This window comes from Botryllus schlosseri, chromosome 7 (assembly GCF_051294905.1).
Source record: "Botryllus schlosseri isolate E-star chromosome 7, Bs_hap1, whole genome shotgun sequence".
Taxonomy (NCBI): Eukaryota; Metazoa; Chordata; class Ascidiacea; order Stolidobranchia; family Styelidae; genus Botryllus; species Botryllus schlosseri.
Genome location: NC_137242.1, coordinates 3,945,485 through 3,964,427, shown reverse-complemented (window position 1 = coordinate 3,964,427; position 18,943 = coordinate 3,945,485). Strand labels below are relative to the sequence as shown.

Sequence of the window (18,943 nt, the reverse complement as noted above, 5' to 3'; positions counted from 1 at the left end):
TTATTTTGAAACAACTACAATAATTTGAAGCTGAAATCAATTTTAGTATTTCAAAATTCTTTACTTCGCGTTCTTCCGAAATCACAAATCTGATCACCGGCCGCATGTGGCCCGCGTGTTGGCGGCCCCTGGTATAGTGGAAAACGAGCCAAGCTTGGTGTGCAGACGTTAACCATTCTCATCCTTATGGGAATGCACTGTGATTTGATATGAACTGAACTTGATTTTTCTGTATTTATTTCTCATTCATAATTTCATTCAATTTCCAAGTTTTTGCGAATTCAGTAATTCTAATCTAATTTGGAAAAAGCTGTGTAGCTCTAATTCTAATTCTAATATATTTTTGAAAATATTGTGTAGCTCTAATTCTAATTTTAATCTAATTTGGAAAAAGCTGTGTAGCTCTAATTCTAATTCTAATATATTTTTGAAAATATTGTGTAGCTCTAATTCTAATTTTAATCTAATTTGGAAAAAGCTGTGTAGCTCTAATTCTAATTCTAATCTATTTTTGAAAATATTGTGTAGCTCTAATTCTAATTTTAATCTAATTTGGAAAAAGCTGTGTAGCTCTAATTCTAATTCTAATCTATTTTTGAAAATATTGTGTAGCTCTAATTTTAATTTTAATCTAATTTGGAAAAAGCTGTGTAGCTCTAATTCTAATTCTAATCTATTTTTGAAAAGATTGTGTAGCTCTAATTCTAATTTTAATCTAATTTGGAAAAAGCTGTGTAGCTCTAATTCTAATTCTAATCTATTTTTGAAAAGATTGTGTAGCTCTAATTCTAATTCTAATCTAATTTAGAAAAAAACTGTGTAGCTCTATAATTCTAATTCTGATCTAATTTGGAAAAGCTGAAAATTTTCTAGTTGTCCAAGTCTGGTTGGAATTAGTAATACGACGTCAGGTGGCGTCACGAGGTCCACGTTCACGTTCACACAGAACCTTTCAAAAAGGTTCGCGCTCACACGAACCTGAACCTTTCAGAGGTTCACACCATCCCTACAAATAACCATTGTTCTTCTATATACGCATGACGGTCAATGAAATTCTCCAGTTATTTACACGGTCTGTGATATGAATTATAATGCTGACGATTACCCCTGACGAGTGTCAGCCGAAAATATTCGGGATTATTTCAATATGAATATACTATTCAAATGCTCGAAATATATGAGTCAGTATAGCAAATGAACGATGCTTGCCCCTGTCATGTATGCCTTTGGTATTCATAGGTCAAATTTCGTTATCCAGTATCTTTATTTCGGCAAATAAAATACATGCGACTCAAGAATTTTCAGAGGCACTTATTCTCTGCATATGCGGCATTGACGGTTCCTTGGAGTTGGATCTGATCCGTTGTTAGAGCGAGCGAATGTCCGGGCGCACAGTAACACCTCGATCGGTACATGTCAAGTATTTCGTCGTCCGCTAAAATTCTGTTCCAAATCATGTAGTTCTTAATTTCCCCCTGAATTGATTGGCGGGCGTTGAATCCACCCATTGGAGAGTCCTGGTCCTGCCCGATAAGAAAGGACCCAGCCGACGGGATCGGGTTTACGTTGCTAAAATTTAGTCTTGTACTCATCGTGCCGTTGTAAAAAACTTTGAGATAACCGTCTGATCTGGCGAATGAAAAGCAAAGGTGATTTTCAACGCCTTTCTCTAGCGGATGCACATTATCTAACTTCGCTTCCTCCATAGCAACAATACTTAATTTACCATTCGCCTCAAATATGATAGCAAGAGCATTATCATTTGTTAACGTTGAATAACTCAGTATTGTTCCGACGAATGCTCCTGTTCCGTAAATCTTGGCCCACGTACAAATCGAAAATTCGTCGAAGAATCGCATGGGAGGTTTCACTCGTATATAATCAGTTGTCGATTTACGCGGAAAAGCATATTCAGTCTGCGGACAGGAAGGCATGGATTGATGATGTCGATCCGAGCCGTGATGACCGGTGTTTTCACCACACTTCAAGGAACACTTTTCAAAGTGCACGTCCAAATGACACCAGCAGATTCCGCTCATGTAAAAAAACAAGAGGGCTGATATTGCTGCTTGCCAAATTCGCATTGTCATTCTGTCTTCGCCACGGGTTTTCAGATTCCGAATTCTACCTTATTGCGCTGCACCGTAGATACAACTAGCCGTCTATATGAGTACCTTCTGAATGCTGCCTATATATATATTCAAATCAAGCTGTCAGGTGCGTCGCAAAATTACCTGTTTTTAGTTCTGTAGTTGGTGTCATGGTCATGACTGCTACTGTTTACTGTGGGTCATCAAACTACGTCAATCACAGGCAATGGACTACCTGGAATTGGAAGAAATTTCTCGCTCTTTGTTAAATGATCGAATGTGACATTCGGCGGTTAAATTGTTCTTCGCAAAAACAATAGTAATAATGTCCTCAATATGCTGCATTGAAGGTACAGTGAATGTTGAATTCATGAATAACTTATTTGCAGCTGGGGTTTACACAGGAGAGTACTTATATGGATATAAAACTATAGATTGTTCGTTTCAGCTTTTCCAGATGTTTTGGCGCGCTATATACCTCGTTCTTCAACGCTATTGTAGCGATCAAAACATGTTTGTGTAATTCAAATATATAGCCTACAGCATGATTTTTATTCAGTTTGTCATGTCAAACACACAATTATTCGAAAACATACCTGGAAAAACTGTTGAACTATTATAGTCACTTTGCTAACATCATATGTTAATGAAAAGTCATTGTCACGTCTACACCTCCATAGTTATGTAAACCAGACGTCTCGTATTCGATTCCCAGCCTCTGGGGAGAAAAATCAATGCGGATCCTAAGCCCGGGTAAGTGTATAGTGTTGCTGCTAGAAGGGCATTCCAGCCAAATAACTGTCCGCTGGTCGCAACCCCACTCTCAGGAGCTGAAAGACTTTCTCTCTCTCCCTCTCCCTCTCTCCCTCTCTCTCTCTCTCTCTCTCTCTCGCTCCTCTCACATATCAGTATTTAATATATATAACTAATATAAGTGATTTCAAGAATCCTTTGGAGGAAATATTGTATTTGATTTATACCGCGGGGTAAGTCAGAGATGTGTTCTAGTTTCGCGTACCACGGGCGTACAAGGGTGTCAATATACACTTTTTTCGCTAAGAGTGCAGTTACGAAAGTTTCAATTTGCGTTATAATAACTCCCATTGGAATAATTTACAGTCATGCGAATGCAATACGGCATTACTGTATATAAAAAAGCGTTAACAAAAGCAATAACAGGAATGTGGTGTGAATGAACATGCGATAAGCGCCACTTATATCACACTAGGCGAAATGTATTTATTGTACTGAACCAGTGAGAGGAGTGGCATTTTGGCACTTTGTGTTTGCAAATCAGCGATAATGTATTTGGTTTTGTAAAAACAAGTACATGCTGAGACAGCCAAGGTCGTCATTCAACACTGAAAAGGTCCGCGTTCGATCCGCGGTCCTCCAGTTGTTTATTATCTCGCAAATGTTCCTCTGTAATCTCATGATATTACAACCATTTATACAGCCTATCGTTTGTTGTCTGTTTAACAATTTAGATAAAATTGCATCTGCTGCATTTTCGAGGCCTAATGCACGGCTGCCACCATGAGACTGTAAAAATCGCTTGATATATTTGGCAATAATGACGTTACAGATACACAGTGACGCAATGCCAAACGATTCCAATGCAATTCTGATTACGTCAATTTGTATAATTGCTAGCAACATGTATGATATTGGGCAGAAGTTGTAACATGGCCTGATGATATGAATTGTACTGTTGTACAAAAGGTATGAGGCAACACCGAAAATGAACGATGCTTTCTCTTTTCATGATGCCTTTATTATTCACACATCTAATTTTGTTGTCCAGTATCTTTATTTCGGTGAATAATACATCCGACACAATAATTTTCAGAGGCACTTATTCTCTGCATACACCGCGTTGACAGCTCCTTGTAGTTGGATCTGGTCCATGGTTAGGGCGAGCGTATATCCAGGTGCGCAGTAACAGGTCGATCGATACATGTCAAGTATTTCTTCGTTCTCTAAAGTTCTGTTCCAAATCATGTAGTTCTTAATTTCACCATGCATCGACTGAGAGGCTTGGAACGTGCCCACTGGGGAATCCTGGTCTTGTCCGATAACAAAGGACCCTCCAGATGGAATCGGGTTTACGTTGTTAAAATTTAGTCTTGTAGTCATTGTACCGTTGAAGAAAATTTTCACATGACCGTCTGATCTAACGAAGGCAAAGCAAATATGATTTTCAACTCCTTTCTGTAGCGGATGCACATTGTGTAGCTTCTCTTCCTCCATAGCAATGACACTTAATTTACCATTCGGATCAAATATGATAGCGAGAGCATTGTCATTCGTTAAGGTTGAGTAACTGAGTATTGTTCCGACGAATGCTCCTGTTCCATAACTCTTGGCCCAGGTGCAAATCGAAAATTCGTCAAAGAATCGCATGGGCGTCTTCACTCGTATATAATCTGTTGTCGACGTACGCGGAAAAACGTATTCAGTCTGCGGACAGAAAGGCATATGTTGATTATGGCGATATGGTGGAGGTTCGTGTTGACGATCCGAGCGGTGATGACCGTTGTTATCACCACACGTCAAGGAGCACTTTTCAAAGTGCACGTCGAAATGACACCAGCATATTCCGCTCATGCAAAAAATCAAGAGGGCTGATATTACTCCTTGCCAAGATCGCATGATATCGTCCAAATTCAGGAAATATGCACTGTTTAACTGCACCCTTAATGCGACCACCCTTCAGTGAACAACTTCGAAATAGTGCCGCTTTATATAGGCAAATCAGGGAGTCAGATACGTGAGAAGATTACCTAATTTTAGTACCGCAACAGGTGTCATGACTGCTACTGTTCAGTGTGTGTCATCAAATAACGCCCATCTACCGTAATACAATGCGTGCGATGGCATCTTTTCGGGTTTTCGCTAACTTATTCTTTGCAAAAACACTGCTAATTTCCTTTCGCGTGCTAACGCTGTATCGTGAGCCCTATAGTTTGCAGACGTGGACTGGACATCCAGGTAATTCTAGTTTGACAATTCCAATAGTTAGAGCAAATTGCCGGTAATCTAATTTGTGAAATATTCCTATGCTCTAATTTTAATTCTATAATCTGATTTCTGGCTTTCCAAGCTTGGTGTGCAAACATTTGCTATTCTCGTGCTTAGGAGATTTAACTCTGATTTGATACATTAACTGAACTGGATTTTTGTTGTATTAGTTTTTAATTAGGAATATAATTCAATTTCCAAGTTTTTACGAATTTAGTAATTTTAATTCGAATTTAATTTTTCTAGTTGGTCAACTCTGCCAGTTGAATCTTGGATGCCTTAGATTGAAAGTCTCGTGCGGAAAGAGCGACAACAGTGCAGTTAGTGTAGTAACGTGACTGACGGTCTGTCTAATATACGAGACGTGAGTCCTCAAGCAGCCATGTATCCAGTGACGACCAAGCACCGAAGCACCTGCGATGTCGTCACACCCTAGTGGCGCCATAGAGCTACCACTACAGTTAGCATAATAATAGGGCTACCATACGTCCTCCTTTAGGAGGATTTGTCCTCTTTTTACAGGTTTTTGAAAATGTCCTCCAAGGACGCCTAAATGTCCTCCTTTCTGAGATTTTGTCCTCTTGCTGGAGGATTTTGGTTAAATAAAGGGCAAAATTCGACTCAGATACAGTAAATCAGCACTTAATAAACGCTCCGGTGGCTATTCCGGGAGCTGAGCCGGAAAGTTGACCTTTTTCTTTTTCTTTTTAGCAAACCAACTGTGAATTTGAAAGAAAATACTGTAATTTGGGCGCTGAGCGATAAAGATGCCCTTTTTTTTAGTCAACCGACCACGAACTGGGAAAAATTTACCATCTTTTCAAGATTTCTCTCCGGTATTCAAAGTTTGAAAATTTTGAAAAAGTGCCGCCCTTTCCCGATTCCAAACTGTGTTAACCCTACATAATAACATATTACCAGTCAGGGAATTAGATAGGATGTTGTTTTGGATAAACCTAATTCGTTCCTTACTGCTTCTCCGCTAGCACCGATAAAGTTATTTCAATGTTCGATGCATGTTCTGTCGCACTCGGGAGAACCCGAAAGTATATGTCTCACTTGTCATAGTTGTCATTTATAAGTCAAGTTCTCAATAAAGCAGAGGGGTCTAGACGCAGGCGTGCTAAATATATATAATCTCATGATGTCGCATTAATCTGTACACTCTGACATTTGCTATGCCTGTGATTTCTTCCTCGTTGATCAACTTAGATAAGGCCTGCACGGTGAACATTTGCAAATTGCTTGCTATTTTTAGCAATAAAATACGTTGCAGATATGCTGTGACCTAATAACAAATGATACCGGTGCTGTGAACAAGTTTGAAAGCATTGCAAACGAAACCACACACGGTATCCGTACCCACAATCAATCGTCACTTTGACCTGACTTACATCCGGCTGTTTCAGCAGCATTCGTTAGCAGCATACATGGCATTAACAGCTCCGTGCAATTGGACATGATTAGTTGAAAGTGCCATAGCATAGCCGGGCGCACAGTAGCACGTGTTGCGGTACATGTACAACACTTCTTCATCTGCTAAAATTCTGTTCCAAATCATGTAATTTCTAACTTCCCCGTGGATCGCTTGACCTCTATCAAACCCTCCAACGAGGGAATCTTGATCCTGTCCGACGATAAACGTGCCTCCAGATGGAAGCGCATTGCGATTGCTGAAGCTTAATCTTGTATGCAGGGTACCGTTGTAGTAGATCTTCAAAAACCCAGCGCTTCTACCAAATGCAAAGCAAATGTGATTTTCCGATCCAGCTGTCAGGGGATGTGCATTTCCAGTCTTGCTTTCGCCGGAAACGTGTACATTCAATTTGCCGTCTGGATTAAATAGCAGCGCCAGTGTATTATAGTCAGAGAACGTAGAGTAACTCAATATAGAACCAACAAATCGTCCAGTCCCGTGTATCATAACCCATGTACAAAATGAAAATTCTTCTATTGGACGAATGGGAGTTCGCACTCGGATGTAATCCGTCACCGACTTCCTTGGAAACAAGTATGCTGTCTGGGGACAGGCATTGCGATGCGACGGTCGCACACCAGGACGGCATGTTGCATGCGTATTGATTTCATCGCATCTATGCGAGCAACTGTCGCTCTGTGACTCGACAAGGCGCATCCATACCAGACAGAATACAATTTTCATTTGCAACAGCTTCATTTCTTGATGTACGCCGTTCTGATCTAAAGACTTCGCTATCTGTATCACAGCATTCACTGAAGGCTCGGTGTTCCGTGTTTATCTATATAAGTGAATCGTACGAAAATCTCGAATTATAAAACATTCTCGTAAGTACTATACGTTTCTTCAGGATCCATGTTACGAACTCCCTTTTACAAAGAACATTCCATACTCCACTTCGGTAACAACAGTTGACCTTTCCGGTAAGTCAAAATAAAACAGATTACAGCCTGCTCAACTTTTTGCGACATGTCGCTGTGAATGTTAAGGTTCGTGACGATGATAATTAAGATTGCGTACATACTGCAGAACGTGGTTGTTTTACGATATTTTCAATTGGATACCGCTATCCAATTTGTCAGTTTTACCTCACTATTAAGTGGATTATCATGTCAGAGCTATCACAAACTGAAGCTGTGTCATGGTTTCATCATATTTGAACAATGAACATCCATTGTGAAAGAATTCACGACATCGTGTTTATATTGAATACTGGAGAGTACTGGGCCTTTGAAGCTGCTCCGGTAGGCTCTTGACCCAAATATTTTGAGTAGGGTTGCATTTAATACAAATGGTGTTTAAAACAATTTGTTTAAAACAGAGGTCCCAAACTCAAATGTCCTCGCGGGCCAGTTTTCCAGTTTTGACGACGCCGCGGGCCGCAGCATTTATAGGGGTATTCTATGTATTTCCAAGTAGGCCTTATTTGGCGGGAATGAATTGTCTTATTGAAAGTGGGCCGATCCAGCAAACACTCATCGTCAAAATGTGATTTACTCTTGTATCAATTTAGGCCTGCCACGAAAAGAATCATCACATTTATAAATATTTGAATATAATTGTTTTTTTACTTGATTTATATTAATTATAAGATATAGACACCATATGGGCGGACAAGTGTACGATGCCATCATAAATCTATCACGTTATAATTTTGCAGCGACTATGACTATTTTGAATTTAACAGGTTGATAAATAGAGACCGATCTGATATCAAAACATTTCCAGGTTGAGCATTGTAATTCCAATCCAGGATTCGGGTATACTTCTGATACGTAGGCTATTAATCTCATGGCCAAATATATTCAAATATAGGAGCAGAAAAAGTAACATCAATATAATATAAATATATCAATGAATGTGTCCTAGTGATTAAAATGTCGGAATGCCGAACGGCCCCTTGTTGTCACATCGTTGGAGCGTACCACTGCGGTACTCGGTACCTTTTTAAGTGGCCTAATAACATGGTTTAGTGATCAAAGATGTAACTAACAGATTGTCAATGGTTGTTTAGTTAGAGAAATACAAAGCTACGGCCTTCTGATCTATTACTTTTCCCCTGATACGCGATTAGTTTGTTGCGTCCATGGTTCTAACAAATTCATGGCATTCCGAGTCACTCGAATCATTTTCATTTTGACATCGAGTTAGCCCGAGTCTGAGTAACTCTAAGATAGCTCGCGTCCAAGTCCAACTCACAAATTTCAGTCACTATTCGTCCAAGGGTCAGGTTTTGTGATCATGAATTGGAAATGTGGAGAAATAGTGAATCTTCCACTGCATGGTAGCGTTTGCAATTGATGTGATAGCGAAGTTTGATGAATAGTTTCAGGCTTTCGGATCAATTTAATGGGGATTTTTCATTTATAACCTGAAAAGATATTTGTGACACTTATATATTGTCAAATTATTAAAAATCTAAAATGTCGTCGCGGGCCGCACGAAATGCTCTGGCGGGCCGCGTGTTTGAGACCTCTGGTTTAAAACATGTTTTAAACAGTGTTTTAAACAAAGGCCTTAAAAATGTGTTTTTTTAAGTTGTAAAAGTATTCCATAATTGTGTAAATACTTTCCGAAAAATGTGTTGTATGAGCCTACGGACAATTACCACCCGCTATAGCCAACGTATATCGATATGGGATGGTTGTAACCCTCAGAATAGTCGGTTCAACATTAATAGTACAGATATTTAGTCAACGGAGCTATATTTACCCTATATTTTCAATTGTCAAATGTCAATTCCCTATGACGTCACAATTAAATATTCGTGACGTCATGACTTGAAGAAAAAACGATAAAAACATGTTTTAAATTAGGACCTTGTTTTAAACATGTTTGTTTTAAACTGATTTTTGCTTTAAATGCATCCCTAATTTTTAAAGATGATAGTAAGAGATATTTTGCTAGTAACACTAAGTTCTCATATTTCTCCAAGTATTGTTTTTGAAGTAGAATTATACGAAATATGTTTTAAAGAAAGCATTAAATCACGTCTCATTTTAAAAGTAAACTTATGTATTATGGTGTACCCTGAAAGCAAAAGACGAGCTATAGCTCCTTGGTGTGACTGTTACTCAGCGTCAAGCAGATTGTAATGTGAATTGCATCATATGACCGTGTACTTCACTCCAAATGAACATCTTAATTCTAAATTTATAATACGATAATTATATTGTGCTCATGCTCTTTAAACAACTCTCTGGAATACACAATTTTTTCGGCGAATACCTAATATTAAAATTTTCCTGCAAATAGATAACGCTATGTCAATGTAACGGCTAAACTGAATACATAGAATATCAGACCGAATCAACGATGGTCTGGCCACCGATATTTCGGAAGACTCAGATAAGCTGGCTAAACATCGCGTATCATTCTGGCGTGCCATGCAGTCATTTTCTTCGAAATCATGTCGAATACTTGCTTATTCCCATTATATTCAAAGTTGCCTTCAAAGAATAATTCTTCAAACGTAAAACATTCTTCCTGAACAGCTCACAAATTCTCGTCTTCGTCGTTTTCAGTTGTCGCTACATTTGTTTCATCGGTTCGAGTGTCCCTTCCATTGCTTCCCGAACTTTGCCAGCATGGCATTAACCTATTTCTCCAATCCATCGTGGAAAATAGAATGCAGAACAGATTTGATAACAGATTGAAATCCAAAATTGCAGGGCTTCCCAAGAGTACAGCCAGTAAGCCGCAGGTAATATCGGTAAATAAGCAAACTGCTGTCAACACGGCAACTCTCTTCATAAGAGGTATGTACTTGGCAGCACTAGCTTTATTTGTTTTCCCGTGCTCCAGGAGAGGTACTATAAACAGTATCAACAACACGATTTGCACTACACAAGGCGCGACAATCAATGTGAGGATTGTCAATACCGCCCGGCAGATTCCAAGGCATACTCCAACCCAATCGGATACAACTGTCGTCAACAGAACAGCGATTCCGAGTATCACGATAACAGCGATCAAGTATTGGCTGACGATTCTCAGGCAACGACCTGTTAAATGAGACAAGGCTGGCTTGCTGTAAAAACTCCGTTGCCTCAACCACAGTATTGAATAAACCGTAATCAGTGAGGCGGCATACAGCAGTGAGGTGAGAGAGAAAAGTACTCCAAATACATTTCGAGAAACTTCTTCAAACTGAACCAGGTAACTTTCAACAGCTTCCAGCAATGCGTAGACAAATGTCGTCGCCGCTGCCACTGATATCATAACGGAAACTTTACTGGGAACAGCATTGCAGCCTCGACATGCAAATCTTTTGAAGCAGTAGATCATGTGGGCGATCAATATGTAAAGAGTTATGATTGTCATCACAGCTTGGAAGTAGAACGCTGGTCTCAACGCCATTTCGTGTTGTTTCAAGGGATCTATAGTTTACGATGAAAATGCTACTGAAACACAGTGTAAATAACGACGGTATTTCAAATATAGTGATTTGTTCCTCCTAAACGCGAATTAGAATTACCGTAAAATTAAAATCGTCATATTTTTCACTAGGCCCATCATCATTACACATATGAACTTCTTCATAGATAGACCACATTTATATTGGTCCTGAAAATGCTCTGACACAGCTTCATAATACGTTTCCATTGCCCAAAATAACTGTAGGCCTACACAAGACTTGAGCTAATGGTAAATTTTTATACTCACCTCTCAAGCGCCGATAATACTGACAATCGAATTTATGTGAGGTGCTATGAATGCTAGGTAACCAAGGGCCTGTATAGAGACGTTATATGTCTCAATCCTAAAATTATTACTAGGGAAAGTTTTTGCAAGTTTTGCAACTTTTTTACAGCTTCCCGGAGCTTCCTAAATACTAAGAATGTAAGTATAGTATTATGGTTTAAGCGGTTTGAAGGAATTTTATATTGCAACTTTTTCTAGTTTTTCACGCTACTTTTTACGGCAACTTTTATCAAGTATTGCACAAAATTGTAAAGGAGGGATTTTAAAACCATGCAATAGAACTATTTCTAGTATGGTTATTAGGGTTATGACTGGGAAAAAAAATTCACAATTTTGTGTGTCCTGTAGTCACAAACGATGAACTTTTGTGTCCTGATTTCAAAATTAACAAAAGTTAAGACTGGTTAAACAAAAACCTCCCGCACAAAGATTTCCCAGTTATCACTGTATGAAGGATAGGCTTTTTTGTAGATACAGACTATATAATATATATACCGGCTGATTTGAATTTAACTGACACAATTTCAATTGCGAAGATTTAATATAGAAGTTTGGTAAATCTTGATTGCCCAGATTGAATTAATCCAATCGTTTTCTTGCTTACAAACAAAATTAAATAATTAATAAATAATTATTAATTTCGATTTTAGATGTAGACTGTATTTATCGCATAATTTCAATTTATCTGACACAAATCGAACTGGTTGTTCGAAAGGCGAAAGTAGAACAACTCAACATATTTTCAGCGGTCTAGAAAACCGATTAGAGGAATATGATGAAAATTTGAAAATGTCATATCATATGTGACTCAGCATCTGTTGATATTGGGAGGCGGAATGGCGTTGTTGTGAAACTGGACATTGCAATGATGAGCAAGGGTTTCCTAAACCACAATACATTGGTTGCCAACATATTATTATCGATTCTTCAAGCATGTATCAGAGTTCTTCAATCCAACATCCTCAACAAATCCAACTCTCAGCTACAAATTTGGAGATGAGATGGTAAAACACTACGAAAACAATCATCAACAACAATCATGCTTCTTCATCGCAAATGCGTGTCAGGAAGCCTGGTATTCTGACCAGATGTCTATAGATGGAGAATACACTGGAGCCCGACCGATTATCGGTTCGTCGATAATATCGGGACGATATCAAACTTTGAAAGAATTATAGGTATCTGCCATTGAAGCTGAAAAATTATCGGCAATTTTCATGACGTCACAACATGGCGGTAGGGCCATAATATTTGACCGCTAGACTGAGAATATTGATATATGTAACATAGCTTACACTTAACAAGTGTCCAGATGTAGCCTTTCTAGTTTTTTCCCTGTTCAAGTAAAACAATGGCTGTAAAGATGTTCAATAAATGTTCTGAAGCTTTGAAAATGTGCTTATGTATATCCAACTTCTTTTGAATATCGGCTGAATGTATCGGGGTTCTCGGTCAAGGTGTGAGATATCGGTTTCATCGGTAACGACATAAAAATCCAATATCGGTCGGGCTCTAGAGTTTACCAAAGATTATATTTGCTGCTATTATTGCGCTCGAATGTCCTGCAGCAATAAAGTGCCTTAAAATTCCATTGGAAGTCGGATATTTTCGTATAGTAGATGTCCTGGCACCAACATAGTAACAGAAAGGGAAGTCTAATTGATGGACGAACTTTACCAGAAGTGTAAAAGGATATATATATGAAGATTAAATGTGTAGCAAAGAATACCTTTGATTTGTAAATTTTTTCTATATTTGGACCAGTGTCGAAAATTGAAGTTAGTTTGTGCGGGACATTTTTTTCGATTTGAACAAAATGATTATAATTTTATTAATTTATACCAAAATGTTCATTAATTCCTGCTACAGGCAATTTTTTTCCAAGTCATAACCTTAATGGTTGTCTCTGTGATTTGCCTAACAAAGAGCTATGTGATTAATTAGCTGGATCTCATTGTTATCTATGACGCAATGGCGTGCTAGCTAGAAGCTCAACAACTCCAACCAAGCACAACACTTCCTATATATCCTACATATCGGTGGATTCACGGTGGTATCCTACATATCAATCAAGAGATCTATTGACATATATATATGTCAATGGATCTCTTGATTGATTCACGGTGGTTTAACTTTGAGGCCCTTCCATACTTGACGGACTCCCAGGCGAGACCGCCGGAAATTACATTATCCCTGGATCATCTTATCAGGCTATTGATTTTGTTAAACTCGCCAACAATGAGTTTTGCTGCAATACCTTCGGTCAAGTTTGCATACCTATTATCGGAATCAGGTATTTGTCTTTTTGCATGGGTTATCGCTTTGCTGTTTGGCTTTTTGCAGAAAATTATTTCCGCATTGAAATATTTTCTTTCTGTGCACAGGCAAAATATCTAACTGTTGACGGTCTCGCCAGACCGTCCGTGAAGGTGAAATGGGAAAGTTCGAAATTTGACAGCTCTGCAGGAGCTGACAGTGAAACGCTGTCATGTAGGCTTAAAACCTGAAGAACATAAAAATGTATGCATGATCGATTGAATTGCAAAGAAATAAACGGAACAAGCAGAAACCCTGCAAATCTTTAACTGTTGGGTTATACAACGGAACCTTTCGACCATCTCATATACCCTAATATTTATTAAAAAGTATATATGCAAGTTGAACTTTTGTTAAAATTAAGTGCAACTTTCTCACGATTTTAGTGCAACAAAAACTTGCCGCAATGGTTATAAAACAATTGGTCGTGGGCCACCGCGCCACTTGTCTTGTCCTATTAATCTATTTTGTACCACTTATGTTTTTGTTGGATCTGCGTGTTGAATGCTAATGACATCTCAAACTCCCATAAGTTCCTATCATTATATCTTCGACAGAGGACTTGATGATTGGACAGTGGACATGGACATATGCGTTTAATGGTCAACCTGTCTCTTCACTCTTGCCATGCCTATTAATGGATGTCGAGTTATCCGGTGTGACGAATAATATTTACAAGGAGCGCCTGCTCACAAATAAGCCAATGCATATGATGCAAATAAATTTACGATGTCGGCGTAAATTCACCAGTAGCCCATATGCTTCTCATTCTCATAAATCTGCGTGATATCTCCTACAGTTCTGACATGACGCTTCTACTATATCGGATGCTTATCTCCACAGTTTATGGGTTTCTAGCATAACATTATTGAGCTTCTGTTTACATCCGGTGCCTATTATTTGAGGGTAGCGTTCTAAACATGATTCAAGTTTCGTTGTTTGACTCAAAACAGGTTGCATTTTGGAAACTGGGGCTTGAAAACCAACGCGATGCAAGATAACATAACATGCAGCGACTTGAAAATACTGTCGATTATGCACTCTTGACCCAATATGTTAGGAAAAAGTTGTATTAAATAACGGTAGGTACTCATATCAGTACGTTTTGGACCGCGAGTCGTCTGAGAAAGTTCTCGTCGAGACGTTTGAATAAAATATAGAGAACGGCACCTGTTGTACTCGAACTTATTCAAACTTTAAAATTTGCGATTTGACAGAGTTGACTTGACCGTGCCGATCTGCGTCATTCAATCAAACATGTAACATATTGCCAACTCAACTACAATGCCATTATAGTGCCATATATATAGCCAAATTTAGGGCGTTAAGTCTAGACCGGGGTGCCCACAATGTGGTAGTGCTAGATCGGGATCTACTTTCCATCTAGAGGCGTTGCTGCGATCCACATGCTGCACTACCGTTTGGTGTATGTGTAATCGACAGTTACTAAAGCTGGTGAATAAATAAATGGCCATCAATGCCGGGTATATTTAGCATCGGACACTGTACACTGTACAGTGTACATGTACACTTGTACACTGTACAGTCTGCACACTGTACAAGACAGGTAAAGTTGCGCAATGTTGTACATTAATGTTGATATCGTTCGTTTCGCCAGTCATGTGACGGGTATTGGGAACTGCCTTTCTGCCGCAAGTAGGCTATCGCGCGGTCTACATGAAGGCCATCGCGATCGTGAGGGCTGATTATTTGATTGCCCGCACGAATCGTGTTCGAAGTTCAGCAATGGTGGTTTGCGAGAGTTGCCACACAGCTGACTTCTTACGATTGACGCTTTATTGTTCTTTTAGTTATTATAAGCATACGATTTATGCAAAGGTGTAATTATGTGGCACGGCCTTCACAGACATCACAAATACAAACTCTCGAGACTATATAGGCCGCTGTGGGCTCGAATAAGCACACTGCGAGTTGATTAAATAGCATTGGCGAATTCACTGGACGAATTTTGTACGTCGATGTCAGTGTAAAGTTTCGCAATACGACCCTACAGCCCTAAATTGAAGAGTAAAATGAAAACTTTGCCACAAGCACGCAGAAGAGAGTAACTTACTAACATTGCGCAACTAATACTAATCACATCGCCGAGGACCCGCAAATACCCTATTAGTCGTTTTATTCAAGAGCCGACGTTCGTAAATCTGGGAGAATACTTGTATTATATAAACTTACTCCGGTTTTATTCATACCAAAACGAAATAATTTCAACAAGAGGAGAATCTATTCATGTACTCCAAGTTTATTCAAACGGCCCACGATCTTGTATTATAAATATATTATATATATTCACGATGAGCAACATTTAACGGTATTATGCTATCACAATTAGGAAAACACCGGTCCTCTGCAAAACTCATCTCCCCAGTGCACGCAGTCGAGAACTACTGTTTTGTTGCGGCAAAGCGTGAAGCAATTTTATCTAATGCTATGGTTCCGTTTCGAGCACTGCCTCCTTTTGCAAAAGATCTACAAACTCCTCTGAAATGATTGCCGTATCGTTGACGACCTCGTACAGAGGGACGTAAGGTTCGTTGGCATCGCCTTCAAGTTTGGCGCTTGGATCTGCAGCTGCCGGTGCGTCCTCTTCCGCTTCACAAGGGGGCTCCCATAAAGCGTTTAGTTCACCGGGGGCGTCGTAGTCGTTCTCAGTGCCTTCCATCATGAAAACCCACTCCTTGGAACCGTCGGAATTAGTGACTTGCACGGAGTAATATCTGTAAGTGCATCGGGACGTTGTTGTCAACAGAGGTGGTGGTTAGTAACGAATAACGATGTACTTATACATCTTCCGAGCGCTCAGGTGGGTTTTCTTACTTCAGCACTTACTCAAATGGACTTTCACTCCTACCTAACATATTTTAGTCAAAACTAAACTAAATTTTAAAGTATATAGAGTATACAGTTTCGGGATTGTTTTCATGCCCGCTGTAAATGAAACTGCCGTAGTTTGGGTTGCAATTAAAACAAATTAGTGTTTTAAAACACAAATGCCTTTTTGAAAAAAACAAACATTTTTTTCAAACGTTGTATAATTATGCCATAATTGTATGAATACTTTCGAAAAACATGTCGTGTGAGCCTACGGACGATTTGCACCCAATATAGTCGACGTATACGATATGAAGTGGCTTCGGCCCTCGAAAGCCGTTATAGCACGTAAATATAGAGAACTTTTACGGAATGGGTGTTCTGATGATGATGGACCCCCACCGTAAAAAATGCGGAGTAACGATATAGTCATGGTTAAAGATAATTTTTGGTCTATTCGTGATAGTGGTCGGAAGCCCTTTTCGTCGAAGGGGCTATATTTACCATGCATTTTCAATTGTGAATGGAAATCCACTGTGACGTCACAATTAAAGATTCATGACGTCATGGCTACAAAAAAACATATTTTAAACATGTTTGTATTAAATAGATTTTTGTTTTAAATGCAAACCTAGTCGCAGTTCACTTCTACTTTTTCGGATTACTAAAAATATGTTTTGCATGCTTGCACATTCACTCCGACTAATCTGCTTACTTGATACACTTTGTAATTTATAAAGTAAAGAATAGTTTTGGGATTGTTTCCATCATATTTTTAATCTGCCATTCGAAACTATATACTTACTTGAGCAATTTTCTGATCTTCATTTTCTACTTCTACTTGCAGTAATTTTCACGCGTCCCGGAATTCGCTATTCCTACTTATACTTAAGTAGAAATTCACAGTGTTACTTCTACTCATTATCAACGACTACTACTTTGACCATCTCCAACCTTATCAATGGAGTGTACTGACCTGGGGAGCTGAGATGAGCCTATCCAAGACATTTAAATCCAATTACAGTTACAGGAGTTCAGTTTTAATCTCAAGTCCATGCCCAGTGCTGACTGAAATTCATAAAATATTTTTATGTAGGCTAATTCAAGATCATGGAAAATTCTATATCCTATATAATACACATCCATATTCAATTTGTTTGAAATGTTAGAAAGATAGCCGAACCAAAGTCTACCGTCTGATACATTTTTCAAGTTTAAACCTATGATCATTCCTGATATAGTGCCATCAACAATATCAACATATAAGCGGCCCCCATGTAAATGTATTGGTCAGAGATTGCGATACACAATGAAAAGATAGGAGAGTCAACCTGTTAAAAGTATCTCAGTCAAACACCCACTTAGGCCAATATATGTAATGGTACTCAATTAGGAGTAGATTAGGAATATAATGCGAGGCATGTAGGCCTACTGTACTGACTGAAAAATACCTAAATATAACATGAAAATAGATAGGATAGTGGAATGAATTTTTATGTTGCTTACGTTGATACGCGGTATATTGCCGTAAACGACATGTCAAAATGAGATACGATATTCTTAAATGCAAGCTAGTCTAAATCGCTCAATGGGAAATATTTTTTATTCGCAAAACGTATAAGTTATAAATACCTTGGTATTTTGACAATAGTTTCGCCATATAGTACTAATCCAAGTGTCATACATAAGATGACCAGGAGCACCACATTTTCGGGTTCCTCCAGGAGCTTCTTGCGATCTCTGTATTTCATGTCGAAATGAATTTGATAAATGCTAAATTCCACCACGATAGTCGTTCGCGCTCAGCTTAGACTAAAGTTATCTATCGATTTCGAAAAGCATCCGCGAAAGTATCCTGATGAGTGCTTTTGACTTTCACGTCTTACGGCTTCAACAGCTGATGGTCCGCGTGTCATCAACAGCGTTCGCCTCGTGATTCGCTGTCGTACCGGACACGTATAAGTGAAAGATATCTCATGATTCGTTGCCTTCATTATTAGGGGATCGGTCGAAAACCACCATTCCTCACTATACCTACACCTCGAAATAGCAGATGCATATTTTTAGCTGCTACAATATGAACTGTATAGTTCCTGTACCTATAGTAATCTTACTTTCGGGCTTATAGACCGCTGCACTGCGACGAATAATACGCCTAAAATACTTTTTATATCAGGCGATTGTTTCCCTGCATCAGATTTGATTACCATTCTTGAATATACAATTGAATAGTATATTCACCTTGAAATGAACCCGAATATTTTTGGCTGACACTCGTCAGTGGTAATCGTCAGCAACTAAAGTAGAGAATTGGAAAGAACATTGTATATCTCTACTACCAAGAAGCTCATTCTTGAATTTCTGGTATACGTTACATAGGCCTACTGTATTTTGGAAAATCATTATCTGATATATTGTACGCTTACCATAATTTGAGATCCTAAAAAGAGGACGCTTTTAAATTTGATATTTTAACCGATAGTAGTGTGTTGAATAAAAGATAATG

At 38.8% G+C, this 18,943-nt stretch overlaps 2 protein-coding genes across 2 annotated transcripts; both read right to left on the bottom strand.

The window, feature by feature from the left end:
* Positions 1-1,245: 1,245 nt before the first annotated feature.
* LOC145442650 (serum amyloid P-component-like) lies at positions 1,246-7,408 on the bottom strand. The gene has a single exon (XM_080320617.1). The coding sequence runs from the start codon at positions 4,740-4,742 to the stop codon at positions 3,936-3,938; it is 807 nt and encodes a 268-aa protein (XP_080176743.1). The 5' UTR covers positions 4,743-7,408; the 3' UTR covers positions 1,246-3,935.
* An 8,444-nt stretch (positions 7,409-15,852) lies between these two features.
* On the bottom strand, positions 15,853-18,460 carry LOC145442651 (uncharacterized). The gene is made up of 2 exons (XM_080320618.1): positions 18,070-18,460; positions 15,853-16,343 (listed from the first exon to the last, which is right to left on the bottom strand). The coding sequence occupies exons 1-2, from the start codon at positions 18,186-18,188 to the stop codon at positions 16,055-16,057; spliced, it is 408 nt and encodes a 135-aa protein (XP_080176744.1). The 5' UTR covers positions 18,189-18,460; the 3' UTR covers positions 15,853-16,054.
* Positions 18,461-18,943: the final 483 nt, after the last annotated feature.